The 21,303-nt window shown below is 37.0% G+C and overlaps 1 protein-coding gene across 1 annotated transcript in view; it reads right to left on the minus strand.

The window, feature by feature from the left end:
* cadps2 (Ca++-dependent secretion activator 2) overlaps nucleotides 1-21,303 on the minus strand; it is a 132,293-nt gene that overhangs the window by 81,304 nt on the left and 29,686 nt on the right. The window contains exons 7-12 of the mRNA XM_078791090.1: nucleotides 21,189-21,300; nucleotides 20,981-21,120; nucleotides 15,056-15,122; nucleotides 13,570-13,678; nucleotides 13,296-13,496; nucleotides 2,914-3,053 (exon numbers count right to left, since the gene is read on the minus strand). Of these exons, the coding sequence (XP_078647216.1) occupies nucleotides 2,914-3,053; nucleotides 13,296-13,496; nucleotides 13,570-13,678; nucleotides 15,056-15,122; nucleotides 20,981-21,120; nucleotides 21,189-21,300 (769 nt within the window). The remainder of the gene's footprint in view (nucleotides 1-2,913; nucleotides 3,054-13,295; nucleotides 13,497-13,569; nucleotides 13,679-15,055; nucleotides 15,123-20,980; nucleotides 21,121-21,188; nucleotides 21,301-21,303) is intronic.

Genomic DNA, 21,303 nt, shown 5'->3' on the forward strand with positions numbered 1-21,303 from the left:
GTGATGATGATGGGGGGTTAGATGATTATTGTTTGGTTGCACACAAAAACCCTAACGTGTCAGCGCCCCCCCCCCCACACACACACGACCGCATTATTGAAGCTGCCCCCCCCCATTGAGAAACGACAGCAGTTGTCAGTGATGTCATGTTCAATACCCCCCCCAAAGCCCCCCCTTACATTTCTTTAGGATGTTTTAGAATAAAAACTTGACAAGTAGCTTTCTTGATTCACTGGAATCAGCAATACATCCATCCATCCATCTGTCCATCCATCCATCCATCCATCTGTCCATCCATCCATCCATCATCCATCATCCATCATCCATCCATCATCCATCCATCATCCATCCATCATCCATCCATCCATCATCCATCCATCATCCATCTGTCCATCCATCTGTCCATCCATCCATCCATCCATCTGTCCATCCATCCATCCATCATCCATCATCCATCATCCATCCATCATCCATCCATCATCCATCCATCATCCATCCATCCATCATCCATCCATCATCCATCTGTCCATCCATCTGTCCATCCATCCATCATCCATCCATCATCCATCCATCATCCATCATCCATCCATCATCCATCATCCATCCATCCATCCATCCATCATCCATCCATCATCCATCATCCATCCATCCATCCATCCATCATCCATCCATCATCCATCCATCCATCATCCATCCATCATCCATCCATCCATCATCCATCCATCATCCATCTGTCCATCCATCTGTCCATCCATCCATCCATCCATCCATCATCCATCCATCATCCATCCATCATCCATCCATCCATCATCCATCCATCCATCATCCATCATCCATCATCCATCCATCCATCCATCCATCATCCATCCATCATCCATCCATCATCCATCCATCATCCATCCATCATCCATCATCCATCCATCATCCATCCATCATCCATCCATCATCCATCATCCATCCATCATCCATCCATCATCCATCCATCATCCATCCATCATCCATCCATCATCCATCCATCCATCCATCATCCATCATCCATCCATCATCCATCCATCATCCATCCATCCATCATCCATCCATCATCCATCCATCATCCATCCATCCATCATCCATCATCCATCCATCATCCATCCATCATCCATCCATCATCCATCCATCATCCATCCATCCATCATCCATCCATCATCCATCCATCATCCATCATCCATCCATCCATCCATCATCCATCCATCATCCATCATCCATCCATCCATCCATCCATCATCCATCCATCATCCATCCATCATCCATCCATCATCCATCCATCCATCATCCATCCATCATCCATCCATCATCCATCCATCATCCATCATCCATCCATCATCCATCCATCATCCATCATCCATCATCCATCATCCATCCATCATCCATCCATCATCCATCCATCATCCATCCATCATTCATCCATCATCCATCCATCCATCATCCATCCATCATCCATCCATCCATACATCATCCATCCATCATCCATCCATCATCCATCCATCCATCCATCCATACATCATCCATCCATCATCCATCCATCATCCATTATTCATCCATCCATCAATCATCCATACATCCATTATTCATCCATCCATCCATCATCCATTATTCATCCATTATTCATCCATTATTCATCCACCATCCATTATTCATCCATCCATACATCCATTCATCCATTCATCCATTCATCCATCCATACATCCATCCATCATCAATCATCAATCATCCATCCATCCATTCATCCATCCACAATCATCCATACATCATCCATCTATCATCCATACATCCATCATTCATCCACCCATCCACCCATTCATCCATTCATCCATTCATCCATCCATCCATCATCAATCATCCATCCATCCATCCATCCACCAATCATCCATCCATCATCATCCATCCATCCATCTATCATCCATTATTCATCCATCCATCCATCATCCATCCATCATCCATCCATCATCCATCCATCCATCCATCATCAAGCATCCATCCATCATCTATCCATTCTCCATCCATCCACCCATCCATCATCAATCATCCATCCATCATCTATCCATTCTCCATCCATCCACCCATCCATCCATCCATCCTTCCATCCATCCATCATCCATCATCAATCATCCATCCATCCATCCATCAATCAATCATCCATCATCCATCCTTCCATCCATCCATCCATCAATCATCTATCCATCAACCATCCATCATCCATCCATCATTCATCCATCCATCCTTCCATCCATCCATCATCCATACATCAACATCAATCATCCATCCATCAATCATCCATCCATCCGTCCACCCATCCATCCATCCATCAATCAATCATCCATCGATCCTTCCATCCATCCATCCATCCATCATCCATCCATCAATCATCCATCCATCCGTCCACCCATCCATCCATCCATCAATCAATCATCCATCGATCCTTCCATCCATCCATCCATCCATCATCCATCCATCCTTCCATCCATCCATCCATCATCCATCCATCAATCAATCATCCATCCATCCATCCATCCAAGAAATGCAAATGAATAAAAGTTGTAAATCGACGAGAATAAAATTGACAAGATTAAAGTTGAAATAAAGAAATATAAAAGTAAAAGTAAGTACGTTTAAATAAAGGAATTATAATTTCATATATATATATATATATATATATATATATATATATATATATATATATATGTATTCATATGTTATATTTCCTGAATAACCATGTTGGTGCCCCTGTAGTAGACTAGTAAATACAATAGTTTTGACTCAACTTTATATTAGTTGAGTAGTATTAGTATTAGTAGATAGAATTTTTTGCAGTTTTTCCAATGCTAGAAATCTATCTTTGTTCCCGAGACGGTGGCGACACGTGTGGCTGCGTACCAGACAGGAGAAGGAATCGCTCATGCGGTGCTGCAGCGTCTGCTTCTGCAGGAGCGCGAAGAGGCGAGCGTGGTCGAAGCGACACGGCGCCGCGGCGGCGACGAGCTCCTCCACGCCCTGACGCTGAGACGGATCCAGACCTGGAACACATAAAAAACACCCGTCACACAACCCAAGCTCCCATTGGGGGGGGGGGGGGGCGATACCGGGGGGGCACTTTTGATGTTTATGTACGCGTCCTTCATCAGGAGGAGGAATAATAACAAAACACCACGCTAATGTAAACACACGCTTCCCACCTCGTTTGGCAAGGGACCCCCCCTTACCCCCCATGAAGTCGTCGACACGCACGCTCGCCAACATGGCCGCCTTTGGAGGGAAAACACCAGAAGCCGGTCGGCAGCCAGCAGGAGAAACGTTACGTAATCTCTACTTTGTTGGTCTCGCGGTTCATCGGTTTGTGTTGAAAATAAGTTGAAAAGTTAGGAATGGAATATTCCTGAAAAATATTCCTGAAAAATATTCCTGAAAAATATTCCTGAAAAATACTCCTGAAAAATACTCCTGACTTTTACAATCAGTAACGGTTGACAAACATTTGTTCACTTCCTGCTTTCCTAATATATTTTAAATTGTTTTTTTAAACTTTATTTTATGAATATTTATAATTATTTTATTTTTTATTTTATTTGGTACGTGACAAAAAATAATAATAGAATAAAATTTAAAATAAAATAAAAAAGTAAAAAAAATAATTATTTTTATTTTTATATATTATTTTTTATTTCTTAAATTTATTTTATTTATTTTTTTGCCACGTACCAAATAAAATACGTATATTTTACGTATGTGTCAAATAATAATAATAATAAAATAAAATAAAAATTAGATTTTATTCTTTATTTCTTAATTTTATTTTATTATTATTTTTTGTCACATACTGAAGTACGAGGTGATATAACCAGTAACTGTTACATTTGTTCACTTCCTGCTTTCCTAATATAATATATTTTATTCGGTAAGTGACAAAAAATATATAATGATAATAATATAAAATATATAATATAAATATTATAATATAATAATATAATAATAATAATAAAATAAAAAAGTTTAAAGATGTTTTTATTTTTTGTAGTTTATTTTTCATTTCTTAATGTTATTTTATTATTATTTTTGTCATGTACCTAAGTATGAGATGATATGACCATGCTTCCAAAAATATTTAAAAAAAATTAATATTTTACTTGCATCAAAAAATAAAAGCACACGACTTGACATGATTATTTGTAGCATTATTTTTAACAATATTTGTCATTTTTTAAATGATTTAGATTCGTAAATAGGCTCCACTCGAAGTTGTGTGTGGGGGGTGGAGCTGTTACATTTGATCACTTCCTGCTTTCCTAATATAATTAAAGGTTTTTAAAAAAAATTATTTAATTATTTTATTTTATTTTATTCAGTACATGACAAAAAATATAAATATAATGTAAATATAATATAAATATAATATAAAAAAGTTTAAATTTTTATTTTTGTATTTAATTTTTATTTATTAATTTAATTTTATTATTATTTTTTGTCACGTATGACCATGCATCCAAAAATAGTACAAACATTTTTTTTAAATTAAAATTTAACTTGGATCAACAAATAAAAGCACACAACTTGACATTATTATTTGTAGCATTATTTCTCACAATTTTTTGTCATTTTTAAAAAAATAATTAAAATTTAAATATAATAATAATAATAATAATTTAGATTCGTAGATAGTCTACACTCGAAGTTGTGTGTGTGTGTGCTGTTACATTTGTTCAAGTTGTTTTTTTTACTTTACTTTATATTTTTTTTTATTTAATTTTGTTTTATTTTATTCTGTATGTGACAAAAATAATAATAAAAAAAATAAAAAAGTATTTTTTATTCCTGTATTCATATAATATAAATATAATATAATAATATAAAAAAGTTTACATTTTTATTTTTGTATTTATTTTTTTTTTCTTAATTTTATTTGTCACGTGTGACCATGCATCCAAAAATATTAAAAAAAAAATAAAAATATTTAATTTGCATCAAAAAATAAAAGCACACGACTTGACATCATTATTTATTATTTTTGTCATTTTTAAAGAAATAATTACAATTTTAATTAAATAATAATAATAAAAATAATTTAGATTCGTAAATAGGCTACACTCAAAGTTGTGTGTGTGTGGGGGGGCTGTTACATTTGTTCACTTCCTGCTTTCCAAATATAATTTAAGTTGTTTTTTTTTACTTTATATATTTTTAAATTTAATTTTGTTTTATTTTATTCTGTATGTGACAAAAATAATAATAAAAAAATAAAAAAGTATTTTTTTATTCCTGTATTCATATAATATAAATATAATATAATAATATAAAAAAGTTTACGTTTTTATTTTTGTATTTAATTTTTTATTTCTTAATTTTATTTGTCACGTGTGACCATGCATCCAAAAATATTTAAAAAAAAATAAAAATCTAATTTAATTTGCATCAAAAAATAAAAGCACACGACTTGACATCATTATTTATTATTTTTGTCATTTTTAAAGAAATAATTAAAATTTTAATTAAATAATAATAATAAAAATAATTTAGATTCGTAAATAGGCTACACTCAAAGTTGTGTGTGTGTGGGGGGGCTGTTACATTTGTTCACTTCCTGCTTTCCTAGTATAATTTAAGTTGTTTTTTTTACTTTACTTTATATTTTTTTTATTTAATTTTGTTTTATTTTATTCTGTATGTGACAAAAATAATAATAAAAAAAATAAAAAAGTATTTTTTTATTCCTGTATTCATCTAATATAAATATAATATAATAATATAAAAAAGTTTACATTTTTATTTTTGTATTTAATTTTTTATTTCTTAATTTTATTTGTCACGTGTGACCATGCATCCAAAAATATAAAAAAAAAATAAAAATATAATTTAATTTGCATTAAAAAATAAAAGCACACGACTTGATATTATTATTTATTATTTTTGTCATTTTTAAAGAAATAATTAAAATTTTAATTAAATAATAATAATAAAAATAATTTAGATTCGTAAATAGGCTACACTCGAAGTTGTGTTTGTGAGGGGGGGGGGGGTGCAAAGTGGAATATTTTCCACCAGGGCTAAAAAAAAGTGGAGCGACGGGGTGAGTGTCGCCCGCAGCATCGCAGGGGCGGCGGCGGCGTCCCGGCGTCCCAGCCTGAGTGAGCAAAGGCGGGTTCATTTCCAGTCCTTTCAGTCCTTCCTGTTAATGGCCCCGCCAAATCAAAAGCCCAACACTCCCATTATTAGTAGATGGGAAGTCGGCGAGCGTGACACATGGCCGCACAAAAGAACGCCGACGTCGGCGCCTGCGACGCCCGCGGCCGGGATAAGCATTAGTTGTTTTTTTTTTTTTTTGTGCTTTTTTATTAACGCTGCCATTTTGTTTTTTTGTTTGGACGCACAAGAGCCCTGCGAGACACGCGACCCCCCCCTACTCTACACCCCCTGGCTTTCTCTCTTTGTCGCTTTTGTCCTCGATGGGAAGAAAAAGACAGCAAAAGTGAAATTTCCACAATCAACTTCCAATCGACGCCACTCTGGCGTCTTGCCCTCTGGCTCCAAGTGCCCGCGTTTGATTCCGATGTAGGTCATTTTGCATTTCAGGGATTGTAATCCATGCCGCTTGGAGACGGGAGCGACGGGAAGAAAAACACAAAGACGTATAGATCGGCGTTGATAACAAGAGGCAAAAAGGAAAAGGGGGGGGGTCGGTATTGATTGGGGGGGGTTAAGATGTTGATCCCTGTCAAGTTCAACTTTCAGCTATTATCCAGAGTGTGTGCGTGTGTCATTGGAAAGAGAGGGGTGGGGGGGTGGGGGGGGGTTACGGGGCACAGATGGCGCGTTTGAGTCCACATTGTCTCCAGGTCTCTGCACTCGCCGCGACTCCAATCGGGTTCTCAAGCACTTGAAGGCACCACAAAGAACACAAAAAGTGGGACGGAACTCCAGGCTATGAAGGTCGCGTCTTATTAGTTATTGATTGTTATTAGCGCTTAGCGAAGGAGGTCACATGGTCACACTCTGGCCTGCTTCTGCAGGAAGACGCTGACGGCGACGGAGAAAGGACGCGCTCCGGGGGGGGGAGGGGGGGATGGGGGGCGTTCAACTGCTTTTTATCACAATTTTGCATTTTTTCTTTCATTATAGCAGGAATTTGACTACCCAATCAAATTATGGAATTCTAAACTAAATAATTACACCCACAATACAGTCTAGCAAGGATTACATTTTGAAAAAAAAATTCTAATAAAAAAAAAATAAAAAAATTAAAAAATAAAAAATTGAATGCATCCCATAATCAGTTCCCAGTTCCACATGTCCAAAAGGAGTAGGAAGAAGCAAAGCTTATTAAATCCTACCCCTCAATCTGGTACTTTTACAATCACTAACTGTTACATTTGTTCACTTCCTGCTTTCCTGAAATAATAAAAAAAAAAATTTAAACTTTATTTTATAATGTTTTTTATTTTATTTTAAATTTTATTCGGTAATTAACAAAACATTATGATAAAATAATCAGTAACTGTTACATTTGTTCACTTCCTGCTTTCCTAATATAGTTAAAATTTTTTAAAAACTTTATTTGATTAATTTTTTATTTTACTTTATTTTTTATATAAAATTTTACTTCCTAATATGTTTAAGTTTTTTTTTTAAAACTTTGTTATTTATTTTTAATTTTTGATAAAATTATGATAAAATAATCAGTAACTATTACATTTGTTCACTTCCTGCTTTCCTAATATAGTTAATTTTTTTTTAACCTTTATTTTATTAATTTCTTTATTTTATTTTATTCGGTACATGACAAAAAAATATGATAAAATAATCAGTAATTGTTACATTTGTTCACTTCCTGCTTTCCTAATATAATAAAAAAATTTAAAACTTTATTTTATTAATTTTTTCTTTTTATTTTATTTTATTCGGTACATGACAAAAAATTATGATAAAAATATCAGTAACTGTTACATTTGTTCACTTCCTGCTTTCCTAATATAGTTTAAATTTTAAAAAAACTTTATTTTAATAATTTTTTATTTTATTTTTTATAAAATTTTACTTCCTAATATAGTTTAAGTTTTTTTAAAACTTTATTTTATTTATTTTTTATTTTTGATAAAATTATGATAAAATAATCAGTAACTATTACATTTGTTCACTTCCTGCTTTCCTAATATAGGAAATATAAGTTTATATAAATATAAGTTTTTTTTTACCTTTACTTTATTAATTTTTTTATTTTATTTTATTCGGTAGGTGACAAAAAATATAAAATAATCAGTAATTGTTACATTTGTTCACTTCCTGCTTTCCTAATATAATTAATTTAAAAAAAAACTTTATTTTATTAATTTTTTATTTTATTTTATTCAGAACATGACAAAAAAATTATGATAAAAAATCAGTAACTGTTACATTTGTTCACTTCCTGCTTTCCTAATATAATAATTTTTCAAAAAACTTTATTTTATTAATTTTTTTTTATTTATTTTATTTTATTCGGTACGTGACAAAAAATTATGATAAAATAATCGGTAACTATTATATTTGTTCACTTCCTGCTTTCCTAATATAGTTTAAGTTTTTTTTTAAACTTTATTTTATTAATTTTTTTATTTTATTTAATTTTTTTATTCGGTATGTGACAAAAAATATGATAAAATATTATTATACATTTTAATAAATTTATGATAAATTAAATTAAATTTAAGATAAATTATAATAAAATAATTAGCAATGGACTGAAATGGAAAAATGATTTTCCACCAGTAGGGGGCGCCACATTGATCCCTCATTTATTTCCAATGGGAAATTTATTACAGAAAATATGAAAAATTGACAGTGACTGTTTTGGAAAAGTTCTGATTGATAGAATGGCGTGATTGCGAAATGTGGGCGGAGTTAGCGGACATAAGCGGAATAAACGGTGTAGAATGGGGCTCTATTAGTAACATGTAACAGAAGAGGCAGTGGGGGCCGGGGACGGGGGGCGGAGATGGGGGGGGGTCATTTAGCACACTCCATCTCCCCCTATCCGTCTTGTGTCGGCTCGGTGCAGCTGTCGTCACGGCGACGGGTCACATCCATGTGACACGCGGCTCGGGAGGCCGAGGGCGGCTTTATCGATGTACGCCGTTTCGCTTTCAGGTGCGGGTCGCCCTGAGCGATGAGAGCTGATCGGGCCGTCGGAGCGTGGCGGCGACGACGGCGTCAGCCGCCACCGGCGATGATGCGGGACGACAAGGCCATCAGCTGCTAGCCCGTAGCACAAGGACATCACGCCGACGCCCACAAAGTTCGGGAGGAAGACGCTGGATGATGATTTTTATCGTTATATACATTTTTCTTAAATTTTTTTGGGGGAAAAAATGGAAAAATCTGCAAAAATTTTAATTTATTTAATAATATTAATAATAATTTATACATTATATTTAATAGCCATAATAATATTTATAATAATATTTATAATAATATTCATAATAATAATATTCATAATAATGATTTTCATAATAATAATAATAATAATTCAAAGTTTGAACAAAAATGATGAGTAATTACTACAATTATTTTACTTGAAATATAAAATATCATATAGTTATGATACGGGAAACACAGCAAAGATTGTGAAAAAAAACAAATTTCTTTTCCATAAATAAATTCTAAATATTAAGAGAAAAAAAATCTATTTTAATGAGATTATGATGAAAAATTATATATATATTTTTTAGAATTTTTTTTGTAATTTGTAAACAGAAAAAAATAGTCACTTTTCATTATGCATAATATAATATGTATAAATATATATATATGTGTATATCAAATATTATGGGAATAAAGTCAAAATATGATGAAAATTAAGTCAAGATTATTATTAATTATGACAAGAAAATTTAAAAAATAGAAGAAATACTAAATATGTAATTTTCCAAAGGATAAGGAAAAATAATTTCATTTTTTTTTCAACATGTAGTTGAAATATTAAAGAATAAAAAGTTGTAATATTATGATACAAAAATATGATGGAAATGAAGTCATAATTATGACAAGAACAAGAAGAAGAGACGATTGAAATACTAAATATGTCATTTTAAAGGAATTTTTTTTCAACATTGAAATATTAAAGAATAAAAAGTTGTAATATTATGAAATTTTTTTGGAATATTTCTAAAATGAAAGGAAAAAAGATATTGATATAAGAGTAAATAAAGTCAACATATGATGGAAATGAAGTCATAATTATGACAAGAACATTTAGAAGAAGAGAAGACTGAAATACATATAAATATGTCATTTTCCAAAAATATGAAAAAATTATTTCTTTTTTCAACATGGAGTTAAAATATTAAAGAATAAAAAGTTGAAATATTATTAGAATTTTTAAATATTTCTAAAATGAAAGGAAAAAAAGATATTGATATAACAATAAATGAAGTCAACATATGTGGGGGGGGGTGCCAAATAAGTCGGAGCTTTTCTTCTGACATTCCCGGAGAAAGTTTTTCAAGGTAGACTTTCATAGCTGACGATGTTTAGGATAAAAAAAGAGCGTTGTTGGTGTTCCTAGTTTTATCCTGACGGATGGGGGAGTGGGGGGGGGGGGTGACCCTCGGCGACGACGCGGCGTGTCAACGTGTAAAAACAGCCTCATTATTCGCCAGCGAGCTGAAGACAAACAAAAAGGAGACGTGTTGTCTTTTGTCTCACCTGGTCGCCCGGCTCATTAGCCTTCCAGGGGCGCGCGGGAACCGCTCGCTCACTCGCCGAGCCGCCATTTTCACCGACGCCGCGTTTATCGTGGGCGCCGGGTTACTTCTTTGTGTGTTTGTGCCGACAACACAAACATTCATCAGTGGAACTTAACCTCCCGTTTCCTTCCAGTGAATGACATGGCAGCACGCGTGCACGCACGCACACGCACGTACGCACGCACGTACACGCCACTTAAGAGCAGTTTCATGGACGCCTCGTATTTCCTGTCGGCACCTGCCGCCATTAACGTTTCAATCTTTCCCTATTAGACGCTAACGAGCGGCGGCGAGAGCGCGTCCTCGCAAACGGCGGCGTTATCGTCTCTCAGCGTGAAGCTCTTCATCTCACAATGTGGCGGCCCCCGGGGGGGCAGGGAAGGGGGGGGGCATTGAGGCTTGCTGGCGAAAAGAAGAAGCAGACGAAGAGGAGAGAGGAAAGATTGCTAACGACTGCACGTACTTCACGTACTTACACAACTTCAAGTACCACCGTGTATTAGTCGCACACTCGTAAGTGTACAACTTTATCCTCGTAAGTGTGCGACTTTAGACTTTATCCTCGTAAGTGTGCGACTTTAGACTTTATCCTCGTAAGTGTGCGACTTTAGACTTTATCCTCGTAAGTGTGCGACTTTAGACTTTATCCTCGTAAGTGTGCGACTTTAGACTTTATCCTCGTAAGTGTGCGACTTTATCCTCGTAAGTGTGCGGCTTTATCCTCGTAAGTGTGCGGCTTTATCCTCGTAAGTGTGCGGCTTCATCCTCGTAAGTGTGCGACTTCATCCCTCATAAGTGTGCGACTTCATCCCTCATAAGTGTGCGACTTCATCCCTCGTAAGTGTGCGACTTCATCCCTCGTAAGTGTGCGACTTTAGACATTACCCTCATAAGTGTGCGACTTTCCCCTTGTAAGTGTACGACTTTAGACATTACCCTCATAAGTGTGCGACTTTCCCCTTGTAAGTGTACGACTTTAGACATTACCCTCATAAGTGTGCAACTTCATCCCTCGTACGTGTGCGACTTTAGACTTTACCCTCCTAAGTGTGCGACTTTACCCTCGTAAGTGTGCGACTTTACCCTCGTAAGTGTGCGACTTTACCCTCGTAAGTGTGCGGCTTTACCCTCGTAAGTGTGCGGCTTTACCCTCGTAAGTGTGCGACTTCATCCCTCCTAAGTGTGCGACTTCATCCCTCCTAAGTGTGCGACTTCATCCCTCCTAAGTGTGCGACTTCATCCCTCCTAAGTGTGCGACTTCATCCCTCCTAAGTGTGCGACTTCATCCCTCCTAAGTGTGCGACTTCATCCCTCCTAAGTGTGCGACTTCATCCCTCCTAAGTGTGCGACTTTACCCTCGTAAGTGTGCGACTTTTCCCTCATAAGTGTGCGACTTTTCCCTCATAAGTGTGCGACTTTACCCTCGTAAGTGTGCGACTTCATCCCTCCTAAGTGTGCGACTTCATCCCTCCTAAGTGTGCGACTTCATCCCTCCTAAGTGTGCGACTTCATCCCTCCTAAGTGTGCGACTTCATCCCTCATAAGTGTGCGACTTCATCCCTCGTAAGTGTGCGACTTTTCCCTCGTAAGTGTGCGACTTTTCCCTCGTAAGTGTGCGACTTTTCCCTCGTAAGTGTGCGACTTTCCCTCATAAGTGTGCGACTTCATCCCTCCTAAGTGTGCGACTTCATCCCTCCTAAGTGTGCGACTTCATCCCTCCTAAGTGTGCGACTTCATCCCTCCTAAGTGTGCGACTTCATCCCTCGTAAGTGTGCGACTTCATCCCTCGTAAGTGTGCGACTTCATCCCTCGTAAGTGTGCGACTTCATCCCTCGTAAGTGTGCGACTTTAGACATTACCCTCATAAGTGTGCGACTTTTCCCTTGTAAGTGTACGACTTTCGACTTTACCCTAGTAAGTGTGCGACTTTTCCCTAGTAAGTGTGCGACTTTTCCCTAGTAAGTGTGCGACTTCTCCCTAGTAAGTGTGCGACTTCTCCCTAGTAAGTGTGCGACTTCTCCCTAGTAAGTGTGCTACTTTACCCTTGTAAGTGTACGACTTTACCCTCGTAAGTGTGCTACTTTACCCTCGTAAGTGTGCTACTTTACCCTCGTAAGTGTGCGACTTTTCCCTCGTAAGTGTGCGACTTTACCCTCGTAAGTGTGCGACTTTACCCTAGTAAGTGTGCGACTTTACCCTCGTAAGTGTGCGACTTTACCCTCGTAAGTGTGCGGCTTTACCCTCGTAAGTGTGCGGCTTTACCCTCGTAAGTGTGCGACTTTTCCCTAGTAAGTGTGCGACTTTTCCCTAGTAAGTGTGCGACTTCTCCCTAGTAAGTGTGCTACTTTACCCTTGTAAGTGTACGACTTTACCCTCGTAAGTGTGTGACTTTTCCCTCGTAAGTGTGCGACTTTTCCCTAGTAAGTGTGCTACTTTACCCTCGTAAGTGTACGACTTTACCCTTCAGGGTACCCTCTTTACCCTGAAGCCTTTTCTGTGGGTAGTGAAATAGGTGAGTCAGTGGCAGCCAAAGAAAGGTCCACTTACTTATGGGGGAGGCTGGCTTCTTGCCTCCCGGTCTGCAGTTGGTGGTCTTGCTCAGGGGAGGGGGCGTGGGCTTGTAGGACTGCCCGGTGGCACGGTACATGGCCTGGACCCAGAGGACCCGGTCCTGCTCATCCTGGCAGGCGAACACCACCAGGTCGCCCTCCTTGACGGCGTTGAAGAAGACGTGGCCCCCATGCAGGCCTGAACCAGAGCAGCCGTTTAGCTGGTGTAATTGCAGCGTCTGCCAGCAGGGGGCGGCAGGACGTGGGCTTACCCGGCTGGGGGTCGCAGTAGTCCACCGTGTAACCCTCCAGCTGCATCAGCTCCTGAGGCTCCGCCTTCTTCTCTCTGTAGCTGCACATAGCGAACGTGTACTGGCTCACCTGGGGACCAACACCAGCAACATGATGTTTATAGCAGCAAATAGGAGCTAGCTCGCTAATGCTAACTGACACTTACAGTACTGTGAGCCTAGCTTTAGCCATAACAACTTACACTATACACTATACACTCTCACATCATGCAATAGAACCATGGCCTTCAAAGTGCGACCCGGGGGCCATTTGTGTGACGTGGCTGTTTTTTATTGGCCCCTGACAAATTCTGAAAACGTCACAAAAAACAAATGACATGCTAATAATAATACATATCATAACATACCTTAGTAGCATAAGTTGAAATATTAAAGAACAACAATGTTATATGACGTCTTATGTCTTATTTCCTCTTATTCTACGTATTATTAGTCTACTATATTGGGTAATAGGATTGTAAAGACGACTATAGGGGTGTTATTTCATGTCTAGAGGGCTCTAATCATGTTAAAAAGTGTATTTAGAAGGTAGTAAACAAGCTTTTTATGTCTTATTTTCTCTTATTATGTCTACTATATTGGGTAATTGGAGTGTAAAGGTGATTATAGGGGTGTTATTTCATATCTAGAGGGCTCTAATCATGTTAAAAAGTGTCTTTAGAAGGTGGTAAACAAGCTTTTTATGTCTTATTTGCTCGTATTATGTCTACTATATTGGGTAATGGGAATGTAAAGGTGATTATAGGGGTGTTATTTCATGTCTAGAGGCTCTAATCATGTTAAAAAGTCTATTTAGAAGGTCGTAAACAGGTTTTCTATGTCTTAGTTTCTCTTATGATGTCTACTATATTGGGTAAGAGGAGTGTAAAGGTGACTATAGGGGTGTTATTTCATGTCTAGAGGGCTCTAATAATGGTAAGTGTATTTAGAAGGTCGTAAACAGGTTTTCTATGTCCTATTTTTTTCTGAATATGTCCGTCATATTGGGTAATAGGGGTATAAAGGAGACTATAGGGGTGTTATTTCGTGTCTAGAGGGCTCTAATGTGGTTCAAAAGTGTATTTACTATGTAGTTAACACACTTTCCATGTCTTATTATGTCTACTATATTGGGTAATAGGAGTGTAAAGATGACTATAGGGGTGTTATTTCATGTCTAGAGGTCTCTAATCATGTTAAAAACTGTATTTAGAATGTCATAAACATGTTTTCTATGTCCTATTTTTTCTGAATATGTCCGTTATATTGGGTAATTGGAGTGTAAAGGTGACTATAGGGGTGTTATTTTATGTCTAGAGGGCTCTAATAATGTTTAAAAAGGGTATTTAGAAGGTGATAAACAGGTTTTATCATGCTCATGCTACCAAATTATTCATTTTGTCAATAAGAAATCCTACTTGACGGAAACTGACCTACCACGATTGGGTCTGGAACAAATGAACCTTACCTGAACCAGAACAAAGTATCTCCTTTTCCAGCGCTTCCAGACTCGATGTCCAAGTGCGTACAAATACCTGCAACACACAAAATGAAAAAGGTGATTGGTTGCGTCAAGCCAGCAGGAAGTAAGCTCTAATAAGGCTCTAATCATGTGTAAATAAACATTTTTTATATGTCTACTTGCATGGTAACAATGGTTATAGGGGTGTTATTTCATGTCGAGAGGGCTCTAATGTTCTAAACTGTATTTACAAGATAGCAAACAAATTTTTTTATGTCTTATTATGTCTACTATATTGTATATCTGATGTCTAAAAATTGTTAAGTGGAGTGTAAAGGTGACTATAGGGGTGTTATTTCATGTCTAGAGGGCTCTAATTATGTTAAAAGGTGGCAAACTGGTTTATTGCCCAATGTGTCTTATGGGCATGCACTCGGGACACTATGTGTAGAGACTGCCTTAAAACTTTTGGGACTTGGTGCTTTCTTGCTAGGTGCTAGCATGATGATCTTTAGCATGTTAGCATGTGCTAAACATATGTTAGCATATGTTTTTGCTAATTTACTTACCAATATCTAAAGGCAAATACACATATGGCATGACGTAGGGACACTATGGGACTGCCTTAACACTTTTGGGACTTGGTGCTTTCTTGCTAGGTGCTAGCATGATGACCTTTAGCATGTTAGCATTTTTGCTAATTTACTTACTAAAATCTAAAGGCAAATATACACATGGAATGATGTAGGGACACTATGGGACTGCCTTAACACTTTTGGGACTTGGTGCTTTCTTGCTAGATGCTACTATGCTAACAGTTAGCATTTGGGAATTTTGGCAATTTTACTCCTGTTTCAAGGCCTATATATACATGGCATGATGTAGGAATGCTTTCGCTGAACTTTTGGTGTTAGCATGCTAACTGTTAGCATGTTAGCATTTTAGCTAATTTACTCATGTCTCGAGGCATATACACACGTGGCATGATGCAGGGACACTATGGGACTGCTTTAACATTTTTGGGACTTGGTGCTTTCATGCTAGATGCTACCATGTTAATAGTTAGCATGTTAGCATTTTACTCTTTTATGCATATCTAAATGAAAATACACACAAGGTATGATGTATGGACACTATGGAAGTGCCTTGGCACGTCGCCACTTAATGCTATCTTGCAAGGTGCCATCATGCTAACTGTTAGCATTTAGAAATTTTGGCTTTTTTCCTCCTGTTTCAAGGCCTATGTATACATGGCATGATGTAGGAATGCTTTCGCTCAACTTTTGGTGTTAGCATGCTAACTGCTAGCATGTTAGCATTTGAGCTAATTTACTCATGTCTAGAGACAAATACACACATGGCATGATGCAGGGACACTATGGGACTGCCTTGGCACGTCGCCACTTAATGCTATCTTGCTAGGTGCCAACATGCTAACTGTTAGCATTTAGGAATTTTGGCAATTTTACTCCTGTTTCAAGGCCTATATATACATGGCATGATGTAGGAATGCTTTCGCTCAACTTTTGGTGTTAGCATGCTAACTGTTAGCAGGTTAGCATTTGAGCTAATTTACTCATGTCTAGAGGCAAATACACACACGGCATGATGCAGGGACACTATGGGACTGCCTTGGCACGTTGCCACTTAATGCTATCTTGCTAGGTGCCATCATGCTAACTGTTAGCATTTAAAAATTTTGGCAATTTTACTCCTGTTTCAAGGCCTATATATACATGGCATGATGTAGGAATGCTTTTGCTGCACTTTTGGTGTTAGCATGCTAACTGTTAGCAGGTTAGCATTTTAATCATTTTAAATTTCAGTGTATTTTCACACGGCTTCACCTTTTTTCTGTTTTTTCCCCCCTTCATCTGTTCATTCTGCCGAAGATATTCACACGCCATGTCTTCAAACATCGCCATCATCTACTTCACTTTATTGTTCATTTCCTGCTGTAAAAACCTGCACTTATTTACAGGTGTTATTTTTAAACTCGTAATGTTGGTGTCATGTACCGGGGAAAAAAAAAACACATTTGACCATGAAATATGTTGGAAAATAGAATCATGGCTAACAAATCATCACTTAGACAAAGTAAGTGAGAGCTGGAGAGGAGAGCGTGATGAAATGTAAATATTCATTTCAATGTGCCCTTTAACAAGCCCAGAAAAAAAAATCATATTTTCTGTCCTACATGGTTTAGTCGCTGTATCGTCTTTTTTTTGCTCTCATATCCCGAGCCTTGATCGATGAAAGTTAAATGTATTTTCTACAAAAACAGACTCTCCACATATGAATAAGAGCTTGTTTCTCCGCTGCAATAAATCACAAAGTTTATTTTTTAAAAAAAACACACACACAGGGACTCTAAGGCTGCTTCACACTGACCCCTTGTGGATATATTATGGAACTGCCAGCACTGCCAGTGAAAAATTTAACTCAAGCAATACATGTAGATATGCTAGGATGTTCCATACATTGGGGAAATGGGATTATGTCTTAGTTTGTCTTATTATGTCTACTATATTGGGTAATGGGATTATGTCTTATTTCCTCTTATTATGTCTACTACATTGGATAATGGGAGTGTAAAGATGACTATAGGGGTGCTATTTCATATCCAGAGGGCTCTAATGTGAAATCTGGATTTAGAAGGTTGTAAACATGTCTTATTATGTCTACTATATTGGGTAATGGGATTATGTCTTATTTTGTCTTATTATGTCTACTATATTGGGTAATGGGATTGTCTTATTTTGTCTTATTACATCTACTATATTGGGTAATGAGATTATGTCTTATTTTGTCTTATTATTTCTACTATATTGGGTAATGGGATTATGTCTTATTACGTCTACTATATTGGGCAATGGGATTATGTCTTATTTTGTTTTATTACATCTACTACATTAGGTAATGGGATTATGTCTTATTTTGTCTTATTATGTCTACTATATTGGGTAATGGGATTATGTCTTATTTTGTCTTATTATGTCTACTACATTGGGTAATGGGATTTTGTCTTATTACGTCTACTACATTGGGTAATGGGATTATGTCTTATTTTGTCTTATTATGTCTACTATATTGGGTAATGGGATTATGTCTTATTTTGTCTTATTACGTCTACTATATTGGGTAATGGGATTATGTCTTATTTTGTCTTATTACATCTACTATATTGGGTAATGGGATTATGTCTTATTTTGTCTTATTACGCCTACTATATTGGGTAATGGGATTATGTCTTATTTTGTCTTATTACGTCTACTACATTGGGTAATGGGATTATGTCTTATTTTGTCTTATTATGTCTACTATATTGGGTAATGGGATTATGTCTTATTTTGTCTTATTATGTCTAGTATATTGGGTATTGGGAGTGTAAAGGTGGCTATAGGGGTGTTATTTCATGTCCGGAGGGCTCTAATGTGAAATCTGTATTTAGAAGATTGTAATCAGATTTTCTATGTCTTATTTTGTCTTATTATGTCTACTATATTGGGAAATGGGAGTGTAAAGATGACTATAGGGGTGCTACTTCATATCCAGAGGGCTCTAATGTGAAATCTGGATTTAGAAGGTTGTAAACATGTCTTATTTTCTCTTATTACGTCTACTATACTGGGTAATGGGATTATGTTTTATTTTGTCTTATTATGTCCACTATATTGGGTGTGTAAAGAAGAATATAGGGGTGTTATTTCATGTCTAGAGAGTTCTAATGTTAAAAAGTGTATTTAGAAGATTCTTATACGTCTTATTTTCTCTTATGTCAACTATATTGGGTAATGGGAATGGGCCGGGAATTCCTACTGGTGAAAAATCATTTCCCTTTTTCCAAAACTGTAACATGCTGCTTATTCGACAGCGTGACATGGCTCAGGTGGCGGATCGGCCGTCAACCACCGCTTCCTGCTTCCAACGCATTTCAAAACATTTCTGGGATATTTCAACATTCCTCCACATGTCAGCTTCAGAATTCAGACATCATTTCTTGTGAGATCTGCTTCATGATGGTGATCGCCTACGAGAATATCAGCTTCACATAAATGCTGCAGGAAAGAGTGATTTGCAGATTTGAAAGCAATATCTTGCTGCCATCTCCTGGAGGGACAGGAGAACTGCATGTACACACATTGGAAAGATCCATTGGATGGAATTTCAACAACCTTGAATATATTATAATAATCTATGTGTCACCAAGAAGCTCAAATGTGTACTTAGCTACTGTAACTACACTTCTCTCTAGACATGAAATAACACCCCTATAGTCACCTTTATACTCCTTTTACCAATATAGTAGACACAAGAAGAGAAATAAAGAGAGAGAAAACTTGTTGTTTAACACCTTCTAAATACATTTTGTACACATTAGAGACCTCAACATATGAAATAACACCCCTATAGTCACATTTACACAAATTTTACCCAACATAGTTGAGAAATAAAAAGATAGAAAACTTGTTTACCACCTTCTAAATACACATTTTCCATGATTAGAGACCTCTCAACATAAAATAACACCCCCATAGTCACATTTACACTCCTATTACCCAATATAGTAGGCATAAGAAGAGAAATAAAGCAATAGTAAACTTGTTTAACACCTTTTAAATACACTTTTTTCCATGATTAGAGACCTCATGATACGAAATAACACCCCTATAGTTACATTTACACTCCTTTTACCCAATATAGTAGCCATAAGAAGAGAAATATAGCGATAGGTACCTTGTTTAACGCCTTTAAAGTAAACTTTTTCCATGATTAGAGACCTCTCGACATAAAATAACACCCCTATAGTCACATTTCCACTCCTTTTACCCAATATAGTCGAGAAATAAAGAGATAGAAAACTTGTTTACCACCTTCTAAATACACATTTTCCATGATTAGAGCCCTCTCGACATAAAATAACACCCCTATAGTCACCTTTACACTCCTATTACCCAATATAGTAGCCATAAGAGAAATATAGCGATAGGTACCTTGTTTAGTGCCTTTAAAGTACACTTTTTCCATGATTAGAGACCTCTCAACATAAAATAACACCCCTATAGTCACATTTACACTCCTATTATCCAATATAGTAGCAATAAGAAGAGAAATAAACCAAAAGAAAACTTGTTTAACACCTTTTAAATACACATTTTCCATGATTAGAGACCTGTCGACATAAAATAACACCCCTATAGTCACATTTAAACTCCATTTATTCAATATAGTAGACATAATAAGAGAAAATAAGACAGAAAACCTGTTTACGACCTTCAAAATACGCTTTTCAAACATCATTAATACACATTTTCCATGATTAGAGACCTCTTGACATAAAATAACACCCCTATAGTCACATTTACACTCCTATTTCCCAATATAGTAGACATAATAAGAGAAATAAAGCGATAGGTACCTTGTTTAACGCCTTTAAAGTACACTTTTTCTATGATTAGAGACCTCTAGACATGAAATAACACCCCTATAGTTACCTTTACACTCATATTACCCAATATAGTAGACATAATAAGAGAAATAAAACAAAAGAAAACCTGTTTACCACCTTCTAAATACATTTTCCATGATTAGAGACCTCTCGACATAAAATAACACCCCTATAGTCACATTTACCATCCTATTACCCAATAATGTCGCTATAAGAAGATAAATAAAAACAGAAATAAAATTTAAACCTCCTCCCTGCTTCATGGCTGACCAGGTGAGGGGTACTGAGGAAGCTCCGCCCCTGAAAGGCAGCTAGACCGGACAACATGTGTCCCTGGCTCCTCAGTTTGCCTACCGGGTAGAGTAGGTGTGTAGAGTATATAGTGTGTGCATGGTGTGGGCTCCTTTAGCTCTAATGTGGATGTTGCCGTCCCCCCCTCGGACAGCAGGGGGAGACAAATGATCAACGTTAAACACACTCACCCGCTGTGCTTCAAGTTGGGGGGCTTGTCCATGCGGACCGCCAGTTTGATCTTCAGCTCCGTGTCCTGGCTGCTCTTGGGGACGACCATGCGGTGGAACTCCGCCTGCTTGGGCCCGTTGCTGGTGGGGGTCAGGACCACCTGGAGGGAACGGAAGCAAACATCTGTTCATGTCAGGAACTCTGATTGAGGTGGCGCCACGGACTCACTCGACCCAGTTCCTTGTCCTCCAGGGCCAGGACCCCTGTGCTCTCCATGAAGAGCTTGACCTTGACGGAGGGCAGAGGATGAGACGTGGAGAAGTCCCCCTGGGTGGTCCACCTG

Source organism: Doryrhamphus excisus, linkage group LG6 (genome assembly GCF_037039965.1).
Source record: "Doryrhamphus excisus strain RoL-2023G ecotype Guam linkage group LG6, RoL_Dexc_Guam_v1.1, whole genome shotgun sequence".
Taxonomy (NCBI): domain Eukaryota; kingdom Metazoa; phylum Chordata; class Actinopteri; order Syngnathiformes; family Syngnathidae; genus Doryrhamphus; species Doryrhamphus excisus.